Here is an 18,918-nt window from a genome sequence, read left to right as displayed (position 1 = left end):
GTCGGGGGGGGGGGCCCACAGGTCGGGGGGGCCCCACAGGTCGGGGGCGGGGGAGAAGGGGGCTTCTCAGGCAGGAGCCAAGGGGGCTCTTGGGGCAGGAGATGGGGAGCTTGCTCAGACACCCCCCATGGGAGGCCGGAGCGGAGCCCCCACGGAGGGGAGCTCCCCCGGGGAGCTGCGGGGGGCCGGAGCGGAGCCCCCACAGCGGGGCGGGGGGGAGAGGGGGGCCGGAGCGGAGCCCCCACAGCGGGGCGGGGGGGGGGAGAGGGGGACGGAGGCCGGGCCGGGGCCGCGCACCCACCTGCGGCCGGAGCCAGGCCTAGCAGCGCCCCCTCGCCGGACACTTCCTGGGCCGCTCGCCGAGGAGCCGGCGGAGCGAGCGGGACGAAGAGGCGGCGCCACCGCCGGCCGGAGCTGGCTCCGCTCCCGAGAGCGCCCCCTGCGGCCGGGGGTCCGGCTCCGGCAGGCCCGGGCCCTGTCACAGGGCGCTATTGACAGCGACCCTACAGAAACCCTAGCGAGCTCGCCCCGGGAACCCCACAGACACTCTAGCGAGCTCGCCCCGGGAACTCTACAGAAACCCTAGCGAGCTCCCCCCGGGAACCCCACAGACACCCTAGCGAGCTCGCCCCGGGAACCCCACAGACACCCTAGCGAGCTCGCCCAGGGGCGGGAACCCCACAGACACCCTAGCGAGCTCGCCCCGGGAACCCCACAGACACCCTAGCGAGCTCGCCGCGGGAGGGAACCCCACAGACACCCTCGCGAGCTCGCCCCGGGAGGGAACCCCACAGACACCCCAGCGAGCTCGCCCCGGGAGGGAACCGATAGAAGTCCCGCCGTTGCAAGCATGGGATTCCCAGCGAGCCCGGGCACACCCAGAGCTGAGCCCAGCGAGCCCGGGCACACCCAGAGCTGAGCCCGTGGGGTGCAGGGGCAGCTGGGGGGCAGAGCACACCCAGAGCTGAGCCCGGGAAGGTGGCACAGGCTCACGGGGCCGTGGCAGCTCAGGTCTGACCAGGGAATTAGGTCTTGTCCAAAGACACTGGGACAACCCCAAACCAATACCCAGTGACCGTCCCCCCTTGGGGACCTGTGGGCACTGGGCGTCACACCCTCGCCCTGGGCTGGCGGCTCCAGGGACAGGCCTGTGGGGAGCGGCCAGTGCCCCAGGGAGGCGCTGGGAGTGGCAGTGACCTGGGTGCAGGGAGGGAGGGAGGGAGGGGGGCAACCCCCTGGGACTGGCCTGGAGTCTCCAGGAATTAAAGATTAAACTTTAATTAGAGATGATGTCGTGTGAGGCAACCCCCAGGAATACAGCCGGACAAAAGCGCCACCCCTGGGTGCCGAGCGCCTGGGCCGAGGGCGTGCAGGGGGACCGGGGAGCCCCAGGCGTGCCCCCAGGCTCACCCAGCCCCTGGCCACCCGACCCTGCAGTGGAGAGCCGCCAGCCTGCGCCCCGCACACTGCCCGAGATCGAAGCCCGTGGGCGATATAGGGCCCCGAACGCTGACCACGTGGGTGCTAGAGCCGGCGCCCGGGCGCGCTGCAGGGGAGCGGGGAGCGGGACCCCCCGGGCCCCCTCCCGGCCGAGCACCCCGCGCCTCCCGCTGCGGAGCTAGGGGCGGGTCCCTGGGACGGGCGGACGTGACGCACCTGTCATCGGCTACACTGTATCCTGGGGCCGGTGCGGGCTCCACCGGGCGAGGAGCCGCCGGAGCCGGGAGGGAGCGAGAGGGCCCCGGGCCGCTCCGATCCATGAGGCTCCCTGCACGGTGAGGGCTGGGGGGCAGAGCAGGGGGCACCGGGGAGCTGAGGGGGCAGCTGTTGTGGTGGGGGGGTGCGCTGCGGGGGCAGCTGGGGGGCAGAGCAGTGGGGTGCAGGGGCAGTTGGGGGCAGAGCAGTGGGGTGCAGGGGCAGAGCAGTGGGGTGCAGGGGCAGCTGCGGGGCAGAGCAGTGGGGTGCAGGGGCAGAGCAGTGGGGTGCAGGGGCAGCTGGGGGGCAGAGCAGTGGGGTGCAGGGGCAGCTGGGGGGCAGAGCAGTGGGGGGCAGGGGCAGAGCAGTGGGTGCAGGGGCAGTTGGGTGCAGAGCAGTGGGTGCAGGGGCAGTTGGGTGCAGAGCAGTGGGGTGCAGGGGCAGCTGGGGGGGCAGAGCAGTGGGGGGCAGGGGCAGCTGGGGGGCAGAGCAGTGGGGTGCAGGGGCAGTTTCGGGGCACAGGAAAGGGACTAGGGACCAAGTCGGAAGCAGGAATGAGGCGAGGCGGGAGGCTAGGGGGAGGGTTCAGGGAGCCGGGCAGAGGGGTCAGCAGGGGACGGACATAAGGTGAGGAGAGCAAAGGAAAGAACTGGGCAGAGAGAGCTTGGTGTGGGGACAGAGTCTGGCAGGGGGCCAAGCGGAAGCCGGGGGAAAGGGGAGCGAGGGAGGGGGCTTAGGCAGCTGGGAGAGCTGGGAGTTAGGGGTCCCTTGTCCTAGAGAATGGAGAACACACAACAGCATTTAATTCTTCCCTTAAAGGAGTGATTTATCCAACTCCCCTCCTCCTCCAGTCCCCAAATAGCTCTCTCTTCCCGTGTGTTTAGGAGGAGGTGCTGGGAAAGCGCAAAGTGTACCCTCTTCTGAAGGGGCTAATCCTGTCCCATTTGCTGGGGGCTGGACCAAGACACGTCTGCAGAACTTTCATGTATCCCTGCCTATCTTGGGCATGGAAAGAGTCAGGAGAACTAGACACTCAGTTGGGAGTCACAGTTTCTGGGTTCCTATCCTGCTCTGCCACTGATGTGCTGTGTGACTTAACTTCCCGGTGCCTCCTTTTCCCCACATGAGTCAGGGATGATACTTGCGAACAACGATTACTGTGTGTAAAATACTTTGGGATCATCCGAGAATAAGTTCTTATAGAAAATCAAAATGTCATCTATCATAATTAGGATTATTCAGTGGCCTCTGTGTAGTTTTGTCAGGTGGTCTGGCTTTGGCTGCTTGTTTTCTCTATTTCAGCAGCACCCTGTCTCTTCCGGAAGTGGGGAAACTTTGAAGGTTTTAGCAACTGGTGTGTTCAGAAATTTACAGCCATCAGTTTCCTCCTTAGAGGAGATCAGTCATATAAAAGTTCCCTGTTTGGGGTAGGGAATGAGGAAGGGAACGTAGATCTCAGGGCGAAGTAGGATAGAAACCTGGCTGAAGGCATCCCGTGTGCTGAGTTAGCAGTTTCAATCTGCAATACATTTCCTCCAACTACTGTCTACCACTTTCTGAGCTGTTCACACTCAGTTCTCACGCTCTCCAGCTCTTGGCATGTTTCCCTCTCCCAACATCTAGGCCTGTTTGATTTTCTCGAGTGTCATGGAGTCAGAGTTTAGGCATTTGAGGTGCTGAGCAAGCAGATGTTGCAGGTTTAATCACCCCCAGGTCTTCCTGAGTTCTTTTTCTTTTCTAACTGCACCACAAAACCTTACAGTTTAGAACAGAACAAACAGTGAAACAAGATAAACGGGGCCCATGACTAACCCTGAGCATGAGAGAAATGCAATGATACTTCCTAGGCCTTCGGCATGATGACTTTAAGGGTGTGCCTACACATAGAAGTTGCACTAATTGAACTAAAGGCTGATATTCAACCACTGCAGTTAACTGAGTACAACTTCTGTATGTGGATATGGTAAGTTCTAATAGTAAAGTCTTTAGGGCTGCCAGATGTTGTGAAGTCCTCTTATATGCTAATACAGACTTTTTGGGGGTACTTCTGATTGTCAGTTATACGCAAGGCACTAGAGAACATTAACACTGTAATTCTTGCAGGTGGGTATGCATAAAGAACTACATGCATGGACTTTTCAAACATACTGTATGAACAACTCAAGGGTAGATCATGCAAGTGCTTTCCTGGCGTAACTATAGCTTTGCTTCAAACAAACCATTTAATAGAGGGTAAATAATAAGTAAAACTTGAGGCCTGTCAACTTAGAGGATCATTCATGTTATTAGTTCTGTGCATGTCTTGTCCACGTGGATGTCAGTGAGTGAGTTTCAAAGAGAAGCTGTTCATTAATGTAGCAGTAGTTTGGCTAATAGGTATTGCCTCAGTTAACCATTTACTAAGAATGTTCTGTATTTTCTAAGTGCGTTCAAGGAGCATTTCATAGAAGTTAATTAAGCCTCAAAAATCTTCGTAGGGTGGATAACTATCATCCCCATTTTATAGTTGAGTAAACTGAGGAGACGTGACGGTTGAGTGTAACCAATAGGCCAGTTTTTCATAGGCCTGATATTTTGGCTCACAAGACAGCTAGCTATCAAAGTGCCTTGCAGAAACGTTAAAAAAGTGGGAAGTACTGATTTGCTAAAACTGTTCAGAAAAATAACCTTTGACACAGAGCCCTACCGTTTTGAATGAGCAAGCAATGTCCTAACTGCAGTAGATAAGAATTCAAAAATGAGTAAGCAGCAGCTATTGATTATGCAGTTGAAAATTTATGAAATATGACAAAGTCTGGAAATGGACTAAAAATAATCTATATTTGTATAAGAAAAGAGGAACCAATAGGAACCGAAACTTCTGAACAGCCTTGGGTATATCTGTGCTAGGCTGTATGCAGGTAATTGGAACAGGCAAAGAGCACAGGCTGCCTGTGGCGGGTTGTAGGACTGGTTCTCACAGACTGTGGTATCTACACTCTTTCTGTTATGTGCTGTCTAATTAACTAACTATTTAATATATCCAGTCAAGTTGACTTCTGAGGGCTCTTTAATTACTGAACAAATTCAAACCTTACTAAACCCCTTGTTGGAACAGTGTCCATGGCAGAGCTGGGAAAGAAACCCGGGAGCTCTATTCCCTAGACCCCGATCTAACACAGTTGGTTGGTTTGGTGTTGTGTCCGCAGCTTGATTGTGTTTTTGTCACTCAGTGTGCTAATGGGAAATACTGGAAATTGATCCGAAAGACTTGAGATAGAAAGGGAAACCGAGGGCAGGACACATAACACAAGAACCAGGGGTCACCCAATAAAATGAATAGGCAGCAGCTTTAAAACAAATATAAGGAAGTAGTATTTCACACAACAGAGTCAACCACAGGAACTCATTTCCAGGGGATGTTGTGAAGGCCAAAGCTATAACGGGGCTCCAAAAGTTCATGGAGAATGGGTCCTTCAATGACTATTAGCCAGGGTGGGCAGGGACGACAGGGGATGAATCACTTGGTTGCCCTGTTCTGTTCATTCTCTCTGGAGCACCTGGCATTGGCTGCTGCCGGAAGACAGGATACTGGGCTAGATAGTAGAGCTGTTTTTTGTTCTTTTTTGTTTGTTTTTGACCGTAGTCTGCTTGTGCAGAGTCTGCCTCCTGGAGCTTAAAAGGAGCACTTGGGAAAGGCAGATGAACCGTGAACTTGTGTGACCTTTTCTGACTCAGCTGCTTAGTGTAATATTTCAGTGAGCAGCTCGGCTTTGGCCTCCAGCAACAACATGCCACTACGGAAACCCCCCTTTCCTCTGCAATCTGCAGACAGGCTTCTGGGTCCTGGCTTGTGGTGCATCACTTCATAATGGAGATACAGGAATGCAGTGGACAATGAAATGTTGCCGTGTAGCAGCCCATCTGTCTGATTTGTTCACCCCTGAAACTAAGCTTTCACGATTCGTTTGTGTGAGATCTCTTATCTCCATTACACTTTTTAATGAGCTAAAAGCAAAAAGCCTGTTACAGTCATTCATGTTCCCTTTTCACAATAGGTTGTGATTTATTTTTTTAATTGCCCCTCCAGCCCTGTTCCCTGATCCTTTAGCCAGCATGAGCATTAATTGCTGATGGTGTCTGACAGGAATTGTACCCCACTGACTTATTTCACATGCTTGTAAACTGAGTAGGGGGGAAAGCTCTTGTGTAATTGTTAACAACTAAACTGCTGGTGGGGTGATGTATCACAGAACTCTAGTGACTATTAATGCACTGGCCCAGGTGCATACAGAGGTCGGGGGCGGGGGGTGATATGAATATTCTCACTCCTGCGTGAAGTGGGACTGGCTTTCAGTGCGACATTTCACCGAAACCCAAACTCAGATCCTTGGTTGTGGAGTTTGCAATGCTGCCTCAAGTTGCGAGCAGGTGAGAGTCGGATCACAGAGAGAGGTTCCTTCTGCTGGGACAGGCTAGGAGCATGTTTAAGGAGACTTTCCAAGAAGGATCTGGATCTCAAATGTGTCCATCTGACGTAACTACAGAGGTGTTGTAATGTTTTGTTTCTGTGTAGCTTTATGTTGTTAGCCTCATGCCTCTTCCCTGCGGTGCAGTCTGGGGCACAGCTGTCTGAGCAGAGCCAGAGGAGGAGACGATCAGGCAAACTGTCCTTTTGTTCTGCCATTCAGCAGCATTCAAAAGGAAACCCAAGGCTGGAGACTTTTTTCCATGTTGCACCTCGGGTTGAATCTGCCCATCAGTCAATGATCCCACGATACAAATCAGCAGTTTGTCTTGCAGGCAGTAATTTCACTCGCCCACAATGGGTTCATGGCTGCCAGATGACAGGATATTTTCTCCTAGGCTGGGTGTGGCATATTCAATTCCAAATCTAACATTGGAAAGGCGACTAACTCCGTGACAGTCAGCACACAAACACTTCTCTAGGAGCCTGGTGCTGCCCTTGCTGTACCAAAGGGTTGTGCAGTCATGGCTTCGTTTTAAGGGCGAGCTTCTAGGAGGGATGTGGGGCTTTTTGGTCCAGGGGATGTTCAGTTATGTGATCGGGGATGAAGCACCCAAACCCAGCGCGCATTCTAAGTCAGTTGTGTGAAGGACTCTCACTCTTGGTCTTTGCCCTCTGCAGCCCGCTTGTCTGATGCCGCATTGGAGGAGGAAGGTGCCATTATGGAGTGCTGTCATGGAGGCTACACTGTGTATCCACGCGTGCCTTTGGCTGATTCCAGCCTGGATTCCCTTGCTCATGCCAAATGGACTTGCACATGGTTCAGAACTCGAGCCTGGGGCTAAAACCCAGGAGATGGCTCAAGGCTCTGGAGAGTTAACCTGGGCCGTGCACTTAAATGTGCCAGTGGGGTTGTCCTCCCGTGAGGAGGAGCTGGAGCGACAGGCCGACGAACTGGCCAGGACGGGAGGCCTGGTGAACCTGGGCCGGATCGGGGAGTTAAAGGGCCGTTACCTCTTCGCCCACCAACCAAATGGCCAGACAGAACGAGGACCTGAAGCAATAAGGAGGTCGGTAGAGGCTTTATTTGCACAGCACGACAGCGTGCGGTGGCACTCTGAGCAGAAGCTTCTGAAGCGCTCCAAACGCAGCCTGCACTTTAATGACCCCGAATACCCCAACCAGTGGCATCTGGTGAGTGTCCTTCCTGGGCTAGTGGTTGTGGGATCTCGCTGCTGCTCTGGGCAGGCTGCAGTGCTGGCAGGGTGAGCCCTGGGATTTGCCTGGAAATGCAGGGCGGGGGGGGGGGGCGGCCTCTTGGAGATCAGAAGGGATTTTCTTTCGTTAAACTCCAAGAAACAAAGGAACTGTTTGGCCCAGTTCCCAGCGCACAAGTGATCACGTCGCCAAACCACTGCCCTGGCTGGGCCCCTGGCTGGCACGCTTGGCAAATAGGGCAATGAGCTCCTGTCCCATCCTTGGAGGTGGTTCCCCCAGGGCAGGGGAATGCCCCGCCTCTCTCTCCATCTCCTAGGGCTGGTGATCCAGCGCCTCTCACCAGTGGCGTGCTCACTTGAAATCAGCCGGGCTGGGAGAGTGAGAAACTGACCTGTTCTGGTTCTTACTGGAATAGGGAGGTGGCAACTGAACCTGAGCAGAGGCCAGACAAAGCTTTGTGCCGGGGAAATGGCCTGCGTTTCACACTGGTATGGAAGTTCCCAAGCCCTCCTGCTGCTGCAGGGGATAGGTACCAGTTTAAGGCCTGATTTGATTGATTGATTGATTTGGGAGTGCCGGGCACCCACAGCTCCAGCTGGCTATTGGGAGCTTTAGGTGCTCATCGTCTCTGAAAGTCAGGCCCATAGGGACTCTGTCACGAGGCTTCTTGCACTCCCACCCATCAGCTTCATGCCCTCCCCTAAGCAATGGCTGAGAGCAAATGCTCCTGTCATCTGCCTGGGAGCCAGGATCCCGGTGCGCTCTGACCCGCCTTCCCCAGCCGCTGCCCCGGCTCTGCTGTTGCTCACCCCTCCTTCTTTCTGCCGGCGCTTAGAACAATCGGAGGACCCCGGGAAAGGATATCAATGTGACGGGCGTGTGGGAGCGGAACGTGACAGGCCGCGGCGTGACCGTCGTGGTCGTGGATGATGGCGTGGAGCACACCAGCCAAGATATACAGCCAAATTACGTGAGTACCCCACAGCCTGGCTCTGGAGTGGGATGCGCCAGCTGGGTCTGAGATAAGAGCAGCCAGTAGTGGCCTAGGAACAGCCCAGACATGAAACTCTTCCCCTTGTAGCTCCGCTGTAGCTGGCAGCCGCGTGGCTGTTCACAGGACTCCGAGCCCATTCGCAGCAGCACTTCTTAATCCACCTGGAGGTGTCTCTTGTGCCACTGATGCTAGTCCTCTCCCGCAGTCCCTGCCGGTCACTGGGAATGGGTGAGACGGGAGCTGGAACCGGAGGCTCCTGCACTCTGGTTCTAGTAGCTGACTGGCCTGGCGTGTCTCTTGTGTGCAGGAGGCTACGTGAACCCTGCACAGACTGCTAGTGAGTAGCAGATGTCAGGGGCTTGCTGTGCCCGGTGAGCCAGCTGCTCCCCACAGGGCATGAGTATCGGAGGTGCCCACCTGGAGATCTTACAAGCTGCTCCCGTACGCAGCGAGGCAAAGCCAGGGCTGGTCACCGGGAAGGAGCTTTCCCTTGTCTGTGGAGGGAGAAGTGGGGTCCTGTTTGCTCCCTGCTCCAGGGTGAAATGAGGGCACTTTGCCTTTGTTTGCAATCGTTTCTGTTGGCTGAGGGGCCTCTGGCTTTGGGTGCTCAGACGTTCCCTGTCTCTACTGGCCGGCTGGGCAGAGAGCAGCTACGTGGGGAGGGGTGAATGTCCCAGCAGTAGCTAGGAAGGTGCCTATTAAATCCCGTGGCAGAGGCCAGCCGGCTGTGTGTTGCCCTCTGTATCCAGCTTCCAGACGAAGAAAGAAATGGAAACCATGTTCCTCACGTACACCTGGTCATTGACCGGTGTAGATAAGAAGCTGGCAATCACAGAGAGAAGTAGACTCACTTAAAAGCAGAGCCAGAGAGGACACTGTCCGGGAATCCTGGGCATGCTGTGAACTGGCTGGGATGGGGAGAAGGACATATTTTCTAGGTGCTAAAATGTCTTAAAATGTGACTACCATTCCACTGCCCATCAGGAAACCAGTGCTGGTTCTGCTAATACCCTTCCACAGTGATACATAATGGGGTTTGGTCACTAACCCACATGGACCCTGCCTCTGCGTTCTTTAAGCTTTCAGCCTATGCTTTCCAGGCCTGCTAACGTGGTATTAAATCCTGCTTTCTCCAAAGAAAGGAGACCTCTAAGCTACAGTTGTTGGTCTGTTTCAGAGCCCTGAAGGCAGCTATGACTTGAACTCCAATGACCCCGACCCTATGCCCCGCCCTGACGCAGAAAATGGGAACCACCATGGGACCCGGTGCGCTGGTGAAATTGCAGCTGTCCCAAACAACGGGATCTGTGCCGTGGGAGTTGCCTACGGCAGCCGCATTGCAGGTATGCCACCTTTGCATGCTGAGTTCGGTGCCTTTTTCAATCCTCTCTGCTGTGTATTGTCTCCTTGTCTAGAGGGGTGGTTTGATTGGCGTGTGTTGGCTTTGCTCCCGTGCCAAGCGGTTTGAGTCAGGTTGGTGAGTTAGTCAGCATTTTTGCAAGGGAAATATCAGCAATATCTCATTTCCCCCAGTGTTTTGGGGTGTTTGGATGTTGTGGGTTGGCTTGGACCCATTTCTGTGTTGCTCGAGCGGCTGTTCCCTACACGTGTAAGTTCGGTTGATGTTTGGGAAGCTCCCTTGCTGCCTACAGCAACTACGCTATGGCCTTGTGCATTTATGGCCTCGTGCAGATGTCCAGGAAGCCAGTATGATCAGACAGGGCCACTGACATGCCTGGTGGTTTGGAGAAAGTCTGGTTTCTTTTCAGCTCTGAAAGTGGTTGTGCCCCAGTGTCTCCATGGTGCGAGACTCCCCACTCCACATGCGAGAGGCTGGCTGGTGGATCTTGCACTGGCCAGTGGTGCTTTCCACTCACAAACTGAGCCAAAACCTTCCTGCTCCAACTGAAATGAGTCTTGGATAAACATGCACTCTGGTGCCAAGCAGTTTGGTTCCCAGAATCCTTCCGCACCTTGTGATTCCAGTGAAGTGAAGTGGTGTACCATCCCCTACAGACCTTGCTGGTCACCTAGCCCTTCGTCTCCGCAGACATGATGTGCACAGACGTGGCTGCACATCTGTTCTGTGCAAAACCAGGGAAACGGTTCCTGTTGACTTTGCCCTTTGGTTTTAGTAGCTACTGAAACCACCTTGATGCCCATTGATTTCAGTGAGAGAATTTAGCCCCGCAAGGGGGGAGGGTCCCAGAGCTCAGACGCTCTGCTGAAGTTTTATAGCTCTGTAGTCCGAGCCGTGAGCCCAAGTCAGCTACTATGGGACAGCCACGGGTGTTTAATTGCAGTACAGACATACCCACTGGATGCCTATGAACTTAATAGTCCTGTGTTTTCACTCTGTCCAGCAGATGGTGCTGCCCTCCTTAGAATGAATCCAAATGTCCCATGAACACCAGTAGTTTAGCACCAGCCAGCACTCTTGAGGTGCAGGGTAAAACCAGGGAGACCATATGCTGCGGAAGTAAAATGGAACCGAAAGAGGAAACTAAAATCCTACACGGTTAATTTGTTCTGTTTCTTGGAGCAGTTCCCCCTGCCCATGGCTTTTTCTGCCCAGCCCCTCAGTAAGTGTGCACTGCTGTAGGGCCCCTCTGTAGTGTGCACCTGCCTGGCTCCACCCTGGCTTGGAGGTTTTGGTCATTGCCATTGGAAAGTAGAGCTTATTTAGCAGAGTGCAACAGGAAGGATGGGACTGTGGTTTAAACCATGGGGCTGGGCGTAGGGAGGATCTAATCCCCGCTCTGCCAGGGTGACCTCAGGCAAGACATGTCTTTTCTCCGTGCCTCAGTTTCCCCATTGGAGAAATGAAGCTCTGTCCCTTGCAGAGGAGGTGAGAGCGTAAATGAATGTCTCTCCCATGCGTTGCGGTAGATCTGTGGATGGAAGGTGCTATAGATGTGCAGAGTGTCACTATAGTAATTAAATTGGGTGCCAGCAGCCAGATTTTGTTCTCTAGGGCATAGTAAATTAAATAATATGAAGTGTTGCCATAAAATGACCCCATGGGTTGGAGGAAGAGAAGGCGAGGAAAGCCAGCTGCACTCTCAGTTTATTCCTCAGGAATCTGTGCTTGCTAAGAGTGATCAAACCATATTCTGAACCTGCCCCTGAGTCTGTGAATTGGGTACAGCTCAAGCAAGGCAGGAACCAGGCGGAGCAGCCTCTGGCTAAGGGGTGGGACAGGGGACGTCTCCCTCTGCCAAGCATTCACTTGCAGTCCTGAGACCACACATGGCTTGGTGCAAGGGCTGGATTTCAGAGAGCTGGGAGTGGTGCAGTGCCAGTGCTGCTTTCATTCGACTTCTTTGGCGCTGGGGCGGGGACTGTTCCACTGGGACAGCAAATAAGGCACTTGTGCTGCACCGGCCTGGAGCGGAAACTGGTGGGTGTTTCCTCGGTGATACAGATTTTAACTCGGGCGTATGCATGGTTTCCATTTGTAACATTATTTGCTAACCTAAACTATGATGCAATACCGTTTGACTATCGACTCTTTGGTTCCCTGAAAGCATGTGTCCAGTTTAAGATTTCATTTGTTTTTAATCTAGCCTCTGGAGTCGAGGTTACTCTACTGTGAAATACTCAGTGTCTTGATCACAGAAATCTGGTGGTCCTGCAGCTTAGAAGCCGTTCTGATTAATAATATATTGAGCAGATACATATTCGCTTCTGCCATAAAGGATCCCTAAATACTTAGCAACCTATAGATAATGGGATCGTTTCGCCCACTGCTGCATTACAGCTGTGTCTGGGGTGGAACACATCAGCTGTGTAACAGTGCACAGCACAGCAATTTAGGACAGGTGGCTTAAAAAATACTGTCTCCAGCTGAGACTGTAGGGGGGCTGGGGAGGCAGAATAGAATTGTCTGAATTGGAGTATGGCCAGGAGGCCTCAGTCCTAGTGAAAAGCACCAGGGGATCTTTGGGGACCCCAAGGGCACATCTGTGCTGCAGCTGGGATCGAGCCTCCCAGCCCGTGTAGACAGACTCGTGGCAGTGGGACTCACGCTAGCATGCGAGAGAGAGCCACGTGGCTGTTACAGCCCTGCTGGAGGCTCGGGCTAGCCACCTGATCGGGGGGCGGGGGCGGGATTGAGCTTGTGTGACGAGCTGGTGCTGCAATGTCCACACTGCTATTTCTAGCCAGCTTGAGCCCCACTTGTGTGAGTCTGTCTCCCCAGCGTGCTCCCAGTTCGTGTGGACGTACCCCAGGAGGTCAAGACTTTGGCCTTTTGTCTCATCTGACCCACCCTTTCCCCTTCACTCATCCCTTTGCCGCCCTTCCCCATCCTCCTACTCCAGCTCCCAACTTCAGAGCAGAGACGTGCAAATCACCCCAGTGACCGGACGCTGCTTCCAGGCAGCAGCCCCTCGTGTTTCACTGGCAGACTCCTTGTCTGCCTCTCCTTGCCGTGGGGTGAGGGGCTCTGGCACTTTGTAAATGGGAGGCTTGGGCTTTCCGTTCACTAGCCCAGAATGAGCCTCTGGGTGGCTTGACAAGCCCTAGCCTGAGTCCAGGGAATCCATCTCCGGTTACTGCCTTGTTCCCGCCGCAAGCGAACCGGTTTGGCCTGATGCTGGGACCGTAGATGTCCCTGCTGGGAACCTGCCGAGGAGTTGGTTCACACTGTTTTTACAACTAACACGATCCATTACAGTCATGCTAATTGTCCTTTGTTGTGCAGGCATCCGAGTCCTGGATGGGCCCCTCACAGATAGCATGGAGGCTATCGCTTTCAACAAGCACTATCAGATCAATGACATCTACAGCTGCAGGTGAGCCCAGAGCCCCGTGCTAAGGGGCGTGGGGCAGGTCCTGCCAAAACACATGGCACGACTGCCCGTAGCATGAGTGGTGCCGAGCCCGGTGCTGGGCTCCTTTCCCGGGATGTACTGGCAAAATCAGAGCCGTGGTTGTCTGATTGTTACGGGGCTGCTGCCCCCCCTCCCTCCACACCAGCTCCCATCCTTCCCTTCCGCTTCTAAGGAGCAGCTCGGCCGTGAGCACCAAAACCCGTAGCACCTTTCCCCTTTGTGTGCTCACGTTTAAATGAGATTAAAACGCTCAAGGGAGTTTGCCCCCTTTGCTCGGTGGGATAACGTCTGCTGGAAGGAACGGCCGGTCTGGGGACGCACCAGCTGTTTGGGGCCAGAGGCAAGGAATTCTCCTGGTGTCTGGCCCAGGAGATGGGGATACCCAGAGAGATGCACTAGGACTTTGCAGATCTCTAGCACCTTTCATTAAAAGGCTTTGAAGGCCCATGAGATGGGTTGGCATTGCCGTCCCTGCTGGGAGGATGGGAACTGAAGTGCAGAGGTCAGAGGCAGAATCCTGGCGCCCTGGCTTTCAGTGCATTGCTCGGAGCGCTAGCCCACACTTCTGTCCTCCCAGCCCTGGTTTGGGCTTTGGACCTGGGATCCCGCGGGAAGCGCCAGAGGGCTCTTAGCGCTGCATTGGGAGCCTTGGCCCTGGGGTGCCTGGGGCTGAGCTTTTATTAAGCCATGTGGTATGTTTCCTCCTGGCGGCAGAAGAATCCACACCACAAACACAGCCGCTGTGTGCGGGGGTCTGTGCATTCTCAGCAAGGCCCTATCTGGAAGGAAGGCAGGAGCTGGCCATGGGGACACGGGCTTGGGCTGCATATCTTTTGGAATCAAGCTTTCCAAACGTCTCCTGCCCCAGCCTGCCTTGCCAGGAGTCCTGCACAGCTGAGCCGGGTGGAGGTTTGCAGCCTGTCATATTTCAGGGGTGGGGCTGTGATTTTATTGTTACTAAGAGACACGTCAGTGCTGTTGAAGGCTGAAGTACACTGTACTCGGTGCCCCTGGATGGGAGTCTGTCTCTGGGCCTGTCCGCTGGGAGATTGTCTAGTGCCTTTTAAAACTGCTCCAACTAAACTGACTGTAAAACCAGTTAGAGCTGTGAGGTAAACCCAGTTAAGGCGGCTTGACCTATCCTTAATCAATCAGCTTCCAGACGGGTGTAGACGGCCCCCGGTGACACCCAGCCTTGTGTGAAGGTGAGGCTTACAGAGGAAACTGGAGCCCCGAGGCACCCTGAGTGGGAGGTGCATTGTGAGCTGGAGTGTCTGGGGAGAATAACCTTACCCCAAATCAAACCATTGGAATCAGAGCCAGAGCATGGTCTGAACACGAGGGCAGGGTCCGACAGCCCGGGGCCCCCTCGGATGGATGGGAAAGTGCCGTATGCTCAGCTCCCAAATGGCTGAGAGCTGGTCCTGTCTGACGGGTGCTTGGGGCCTCTGCCCAGGTTTGCACTTAACTGGCACTAACCTGGTTGGCAGATTGGATAGATGATGGCCACGGAGACTGAGCTCCTTTCCTGCCCTAGAGGTGGGCCTTGCTGGGCAGGGTCGGGCTGCATGTGGGAAGCTGCTCCTTGACCGGTCTCTGCTGCATCTGTCCTGTGGACGGATAAAGGGCTGCCAGTCGGGCCCCTTTTCCCAGCACTACAGTCACGCATGAAAACTTGAATTCAAAGCAGCATCCCAAGGTGACTGTGTCTTTTCATGGTGTCTCTCTTCACAGCTGGGGGCCGGATGATGATGGCAAAACTGTGGATGGTCCTCACCAGCTAGGAAAGGTATAAAAAAACGGAGCCAGCCCCAGGGCAGCCACCTTGCTGGGAAATGCCTTGTCATTCTCGGTTTGCCTAAAGCCCAGAGCAGCAGGGACTGCCCTGTGGTGCAGAAAGCTCTTGTGCGACCCCATCGTGCAGTGCACACCGCCCCAGGTCACCGTGCCCCAGGGAGAGCTGCCGTTGCCTCAGAAAGGGTGACAGCCGGGGTTGTAGGGGATGGTGACTTGAAGTTCCAAGGAAAAGTTCATCTCACTGGGAAAGGAAGCGGCTCCAAGGGGGCCGAATAGACTCTCAGCCCCTTTGATACTTAACAGCTTTTGTATCAGTGAGCGGCTCAGAATCCAAGGAGTGCAACCTCGGAAGGCCTGGGAATGAATAAGGGACTCGGGCAAAGTATCCAGACCCTGATGAGTGAGAGAAATGGCAGGGGGAATCAGTCTGGAAGGGGCATGTAAAGGCGTTTAAGATGCCCCTGCCTGGAAAGGAGAAGAAGGAAGGAGTGATTTCTGGATTAACCCACCTGGGGGCTGGCTGGGCTTTCCTTCCCTCTCCCTAGAATGGCTGGTCTGGCAGCTGCTGGAGTGTGGAGATAATCTGGCCCCTGGCAGACTCTGTAATCTAGCTCCACTGCTTGTTAAAACATTCTGTCAGGTCTATGAACAGCCCCTTCACTTCTTTCAAACAACTGTAAGTTATTGTGGCTGTGGGCTGAGGGTTTCTCTCTATTTAGTCACTGCTCGGCACTGCAGCAGGAGAGCCTGCACTGATACTGAGCAGCAAATGAAAACCCCCCCCCAAAATGCAGGCAGAATCCAGGCTGCTGACTCGGATGCCGATCAAGGCCCGGCCCATTTCCGGCCCTAACGCATCATTAAGACACTGATGCTCTTGGCTTTCGCTAATGTGAGCATTTATCACAGCCATGCTGTGCACTAGCTCCCCATCCATGTGCCCGCCACCCAGTGACTTACTCATGTGAGTAAGAGCTATCAACCCCCTAGTTTTTATCCATAGAGTACTTGATGGGCGAGAGCCTGGCTGACCCAGGGCCTGATCCAAAGCACGTTAAAGTCAGGGAAAATATTCCCATTGGTTTCAGAGGTTTTGGGATCAGAGCCCATCTGCAAACTCCCTAGAGTGCCCTGTGGCTGTTCTGGGGAAGGTGTGCAGCACACCTCGGGGAAGGTCTTGGGAGGCCGAGGCTGTGAGTGGAGCTGTGGAACTCCCTGCCTCTGGAGACCGGGATGGACACATAGCTCATCTCTTTGCCCAGGCGTTCCCTTGAAAGCAGGGAGGCTGCCCAGTGGCCAGTGAACATGTTCCTTCCAGAGCCCTTTCTGCAGAACAGCCCATAGAAATGCACACTCACCAGAGATGGACAGAAGAACATTGTCCCAATTCCCTAACAGCCTTCACCCTTCACTACCTTGTACGTTGTATTTGATGCCTAGAGCCTACAGTGATGGGCTTAGCTAGATGATGCCTCCTTTGGAGCGAGCGCCTAGAAATTCAAGTGCACGGCTCGTGTTTAGCTCTCCACTAACACAGGATGGGGTTTCACTCTCTGTAGAGTTCGTTCTGCCACGCTGTGGCTGCATCTCTGCAACCACAGAACAACAGCTGCGCTGCAGCTCGGTGGCATGGATACAGATGCATTAAAGCATATATCTCTGTCACGCTGTGGTTACAAATGGATTCCAGTTGTGCCTGTTCATTTATTCTTTCCCAGCATTCATAGGCCTTCCAGAATGCTGAGACCAGCATCTGGGTCTCTAGTAGCTACTTAGCACCTCTGTAGCACGGTTCATCCAATTATCTCAGAATGTGTATAACAGATGCAGCCTCATACCACTCCTGGGAGGCAGGAGGAATGATCTTTGCTTCCTAGTTGGGTAAACTGAGGCACAGAGTGGTTATGACTGACTTCTGGTCACACAGTGAGCTGGGAATTGTAGCCAGAGGGTATTGACTCCCAGTTTCCAGCTCTAAGTGCCAAGACACAGTTTCTTAGCACATAAAGTGCTCATCAGAGGGGTCCATGCAATGAGCTCTTTACTAGATACTAGGGTCATTGCCTGTGCCTTTGAAAGTGCTGCCACCTCTGGGTTGGAACATGGGTGCTGCTAATGGAATCCAGCAATGTTACACAATAACGGGTTTAAGACAGGTTACCTTCTCCAGCTGAAACTGCAGGGAGATTGTAAGAAAGCAGAACGTGATTCAGATCAACATAGTCAAAGCAGAGAAATATGGGCATCAGGGTCTGAAAGCTCTTTAATGTAAACTTGGGTAGCTGAGTTCAGACCGAGTGTAAGCAGGTTCAACTCAATTGGCTTCAATGGAGCTTCACCCTCTTACGCCCAGTCTGAAATTGACCCAGCATTTGCTGGTGGAAATGCTTTATAAAAGCACCTCGTTTCAGCAGGGCAGAGTGCACAGCTGGGCATTTTATGGTTTCTGGCTGTAATTGTGCCAGTAAGGGAACAATGGGAACTCACTCTTGAGCAGTAACATGGCTTCTCTCTTCCCCAGGCTGCCTTGCAACATGGGGTGATTGCTGGTCGCAGGGGCTTTGGAAGCATTTTCGTTGTGGCCAGCGGCAATGGAGGGCAGCACAATGACAATTGCAACTACGATGGTTACGCCAACTCCATCTACACCGTCACTATAGGTAACCGGCTGTGTGCATGTGCCTGTAACCCGGCCCCACTCTTCTGAGCACTGACGATTGTTGAGTAGCATCGCGGGTTGCCAGGTCTGCTCTCCAGTATGACCCCAGCAAGGAGCTGAGATCAGAGTCCTCTCCACAGTCCGCGTGGCTGCAGGCACCCACTTTAGGGCCTTGGAACAGAGGTGTGCGTGAAAGGCTCTCGCTGCTGCGTGGAGGGAATTCTTGTGCCATGCCCTAGAGAATGATTTTAAAAACGAGAATTAAGACTCTTTATTATTTAAGGAAACATCTAATCCGGCTTCTCTAGGGCAGAAGCTGAGTGTGAGGTGGTAAAATCTGTGAAATAGTAAGCAGAATGAAGCTCTTCCCTGTAGAGCTGCCAGCCATGACAAAATATGTTTTGGTCTAGTTTCTCCTCCACTCCTTCCAGGGATCACCCACGTAATGTCCCTGTCTCTGTCAGAGTTGTTTGCACTGAAAGCCATCGTGCAGCAATCAAAAACCTACCAAACGGCAGCTGTTCTAATAGAAATCGCTGAGCCATGACCCCAGAATGACTGATTCAGGGGTTTGCCCCAAAGCCCAGGTTCATGACAACAGCAACCCAGCCCCTGTGACAGACGAGCATGCGAGGAGCTGAACAGTAGACAATGGGCACTGGCTGCATAGCCTGCTAAACTGGTACCACTGCTTCAGGCTAGGTCTACACTACAGCGGGGTTCCGACCTAAGATACGCAACTTCAGCTACGTGAATACCGTAGCTGAAGTTGCGTATTTTAGGTCGGCTTACCTGGCGGTGAGGACGGGGGAAAGCCGACCGCTGCCGCTGACTCCGCTGCCGCCTCTTGCCGAGGTGGATTTCCGGAGTCGACGGCAGAGCGATCAGGGATCGATTTTACCGCGTCCTCACGAGACGCGGTAAGTCGATCCCCGATAGACCAATTGCTACCCGCCGGATCGGCGGGTAGTGAAAACATACCCTAAGAAAGCTGGTAACTCCTGCCCTAAGCATCCCATTTGGAAATTCCCAGATTCCCAAGTTCTGATCCGGCGAGGGTCTCCCTCCAAGCTGCTTAGAAATTCCACATCCGACAGGGCACGTCTGTAAGCGTGAGTGGCAGGGGAAGGTGTGAGGCCTGGCTAGCTGGGAAAAGCACTTTGAGATCCTTGGATGAAAGAGAAGTGCTTCTTCAAGGGTGTGAGAATCTGCCAGAGCCATTACATCCCGACCTGTCTGATTGCAGCTCTTCCGCAGTGCTTCTTTCCCAGAT

The 18,918-nt window shown here is 54.1% G+C and overlaps 2 protein-coding genes across 4 annotated transcripts in view; one reads left to right on the top strand and one right to left on the bottom strand.

The window, feature by feature from the left end:
* RNF214 (ring finger protein 214) overlaps positions 1 to 1,620 on the bottom strand; it is an 18,042-nt gene extending 16,422 nt beyond the window's left edge. For 2 of the 3 annotated variants that reach the window (XM_026657911.2, XM_026657913.2), the window contains exon 1: positions 302 to 535. The gene's annotated coding sequence lies outside the window, so the exon portion shown is untranslated. Of the gene's footprint in view, positions 1 to 301; positions 536 to 1,410 lie in introns of those variants that run through there. The other variant, XM_026657912.1, reaches the window with a different exon arrangement.
* Positions 1,621 to 1,689: 69 nt separating this feature from the next.
* PCSK7 (proprotein convertase subtilisin/kexin type 7) overlaps positions 1,690 to 18,918 on the top strand; it is a 52,523-nt gene continuing 35,294 nt past the window's right edge. Inside the window, exons 1-7 of the mRNA XM_024216383.2 lie at positions 1,690 to 1,775; positions 6,824 to 7,336; positions 8,196 to 8,330; positions 9,532 to 9,697; positions 13,060 to 13,150; positions 14,924 to 14,978; positions 17,508 to 17,646. Of these exons, the coding sequence (XP_024072151.1) occupies positions 6,836 to 7,336; positions 8,196 to 8,330; positions 9,532 to 9,697; positions 13,060 to 13,150; positions 14,924 to 14,978; positions 17,508 to 17,646 (1,087 nt within the window). The 5' untranslated portion in view covers positions 1,690 to 1,775; positions 6,824 to 6,835. The remainder of the gene's footprint in view (positions 1,776 to 6,823; positions 7,337 to 8,195; positions 8,331 to 9,531; positions 9,698 to 13,059; positions 13,151 to 14,923; positions 14,979 to 17,507; positions 17,647 to 18,918) is intronic.

The sequence above is a fragment of the Terrapene carolina genome, unplaced genomic scaffold (assembly GCF_002925995.2).
Source record: "Terrapene carolina triunguis isolate 2854851 unplaced genomic scaffold, T_m_triunguis-2.0 Scaffold374, whole genome shotgun sequence".
NCBI lineage: Eukaryota > Metazoa > Chordata > Testudines > Emydidae > Terrapene > Terrapene triunguis.
Note: the sequence above shows the minus strand (reverse complement) of the source record. Positions and strands in the feature narration are given on the sequence as shown.